Source organism: Chaetura pelagica, unplaced genomic scaffold, assembly GCF_000747805.2.
Source record: "Chaetura pelagica isolate M959 unplaced genomic scaffold, ChaPel_1.0 scaffold743, whole genome shotgun sequence".
Classification (NCBI taxonomy): domain Eukaryota; kingdom Metazoa; phylum Chordata; class Aves; order Apodiformes; family Apodidae; genus Chaetura; species Chaetura pelagica.
Genome location: NW_009952703.1, coordinates 302,480 through 305,153, shown reverse-complemented (window position 1 = coordinate 305,153; position 2,674 = coordinate 302,480). Strand labels below are relative to the sequence as shown.

The window sequence follows — 2,674 nt, the reverse complement described above, 5'->3', positions numbered from 1 at the left end:
TGTGGCCAGTGGTCAAGCAGACCTGCCCTCAGATACCCAGAGTTCTGTAACCAAATGGTGCAAATCAGTTAAAGAAATGGATGGAAAATATGAGAAGGGATCAGGCTTTGCAGGGGCAGTTAGTGCACTTGCTGCTGGCATTGTGTGACACGAGACCAGGGATAAAAGAAAAGAGGAAAAAAGGAAAGGCGTTGCCTTCCAAGCTTTATTTTTGTCTTATCAGAGAACTCTTTAACCTCCCCTCCTTTCCTCCTTCACAAAAGAAAACTAAGTATGGACAAAAAATAAATCTATATGGTGGTGTTGGAATCTGTGGTAAAAAGCTGGATTAAAACTCCTCCTGTTGACAGCAGGACAGGGCAGTTAAAGCTGTTCTGTAGGGAACTCTTGCAGTGTGAGGCTGTCAGCTGCTTCCATGAACAGAAGACTGGTTTCAGCTCTCGGAGGAAACGGCTGCTGCCTTAAGAATGAACACCAGAGTGAATGAAAAATGTTTGCATAGGAATTACATCCTCTTAGGTTTCATAACTCAAGCCTTCTTACATAAATGCCCAGCACATTTGGTTTAGAAGCTAGAACAAGAGAGGGCACATTAGGGCTTCCTGGAGCCTGCCTGTGTGTAGGAAATACAGAGCTTAACATTGCCATCCTCTTCAATCACAGCTTGTTTCTCACTCCTGGTCTGGCTTCCAGCTTATCTCTCACCCCTTTCTTTGTGGCTAGTGTTTTTATCAAGGGCACTATCTCAATGGCATCTGCAGAGGAAATGATAATTTATATCTGATGCTTTTTGTTTTATTTAAGTCAGTTGATAGACAAGATCCTGAAGGAACTCAACTGGGTAGCAATAGGAGGCTGGTAGCACCTGAATGGGGACTTAGCAAGGGATCACCTGGTGAAACTGCTCTTCTTTTCCCATAATTCATGTTGGTTGACACTCTTCTTTCTTCCTGAGCAGGTGTTTGTGGTGACAAGATGGAGCCTTCCCCGTTTAATAGAAGACAATGGACTTCCCAGTCTTTGAAAATCACTGCGAAGGAGCTTTCTCTAGTCAACAAGAACAAGTCCTCAGCTCTTCTGGAGAGGTTCTCCAAGTAAGTGCCATGAGGCTGCTGAGCACAAGCTGTGTGTGCAGGTTGGCAGCTGGTTCCTTGAACAATGATTGCTTCCTTGGCAGTTGCTTTGCTTCTTAAAAATAATACAGCTCTGTGGGCATTTCTGTTCCTGGTTTAGTATGTGCTGGACAAAAGAATTTTCTCCTTGCTGACATTTTATTGTTTCAGCAATCAGAATTGTATCTTTTTTTTTTTTCCTGCTGTCAGAAAATAAAGTTTTCTGGCAAACTACAAATTGCATTTTGTTTTTGAGGACAGAGAGTATTGGAATGTAGGTGGCTATTCCCAATCAGCAGAAATGGTCTTTAACTGCTCAAGCACTAGTGGGTTTCTCTGTTAACGTGGCATTTCCTGCCTGGTACAATAAAAAGCAGCAGTGAAGCATTATCAGTGAACTGGAGACCAGTTAGAAACAGGAGTTCTGTGAACTGTGGGTGGTAGATGTAACCCTCCAGTCAGAGCTCCCTCAGGGAATGTCACAGTAGCCACATTCCCCACTGGTGTCCCCATCCAGATGTCTCACAGAACTTGTGTAGAAAAGGAATATTACCCTTCCCTTTTCTCTGAGATTGATGATGGGTCACAGTGAAATCATAAAGTACTATTTTATAGAAAGCTGAGTGGTTGGTCACCTGTAAGTGTTTGCTGGAGGAGCTTTTATTTCTTTGTGGAATTACATAAACCACAGCTTGGATTGTCAATGGGATTTGGGCAACCACGACTCCTGGGTTATTGCATTAATAACATAGCAAAGTTTTGGAGTAATTAAATCTTAAGTGTGGGAGAAATTTTATGGAGTCTGTAGGGAAAGGATAATTGCAATCTGGACTTTATAACTCCAAGTTACTCCTGAAGTGCTCTATCCCAGGGAGAAGCTGCTTGCTCTGACCACTTTTGTTGAGGTAATTTATTCATTCATGGAGGCTTGATTACTGAACCTGGTCATCTAACTGAATGTTGATAATCCCTTGAAAAGGGCTTACTGGCAGTAATCCAAACTGCTGTTCCTTAATCAAGTAGGGTCTCTCTGCATAAGCAGTGTCAGTTCCTTGGAAAAACAGTCCTGCTTACAGGCTTTGCCAATACAGACACTCACAGTGAGGAGCACAATTGTTCTCAGTTGCTGTTACCTAAATATTTATATGTGAAAATATTTTTTTGTCATTCCATATAGTGTTGAGATGATCAGTTTTGTCAGGTAGAGACATGCAAGTTGCAACAGCAGAGACTTCCAGCATGCTGTGGTGGGTTAGCTCCCAGGGTGAGAGCTGGCTGGGACTCTTCAGTCCTTGTTGGGTTTCCAGGGTGGTTCTTGCCTTTCATCCCCTGATCTCTCTCCCTCAGCCTGTCTTGTGCAAATTTTGGAACCCTTATAGTGCAGAGACATAAGTGAATATGTTTGTGGTGGTTCAAGAGGGCCAGCTATGCTCCTGGAGTAGCTTTCACTCTGTACAATAAATGCAGCCTGTAGAGCAGAAATAAGTGAGGTGCAATTTGTCTAATCTAGTGTAACAAGAGGAGAAATCTGCACAGGAGCATCCCATTCACAGCAGAAAAAA

The 2,674-nt window shown here is 42.9% G+C and overlaps 1 protein-coding gene across 1 annotated transcript in view; it reads left to right on the top strand.

Moving 5' to 3' along the window:
• Positions 1-975: 975 nt before the first annotated feature.
• The window catches only part of LIMA1 (LIM domain and actin binding 1), a 21,785-nt gene continuing 20,086 nt past the window's right edge, over positions 976-2,674 (top strand). The window contains exon 1 of the mRNA XM_009994067.1: positions 976-1,094. Within this exon, the coding sequence (XP_009992369.1) occupies positions 976-1,094 (119 nt within the window). The remainder of the gene's footprint in view (positions 1,095-2,674) is intronic.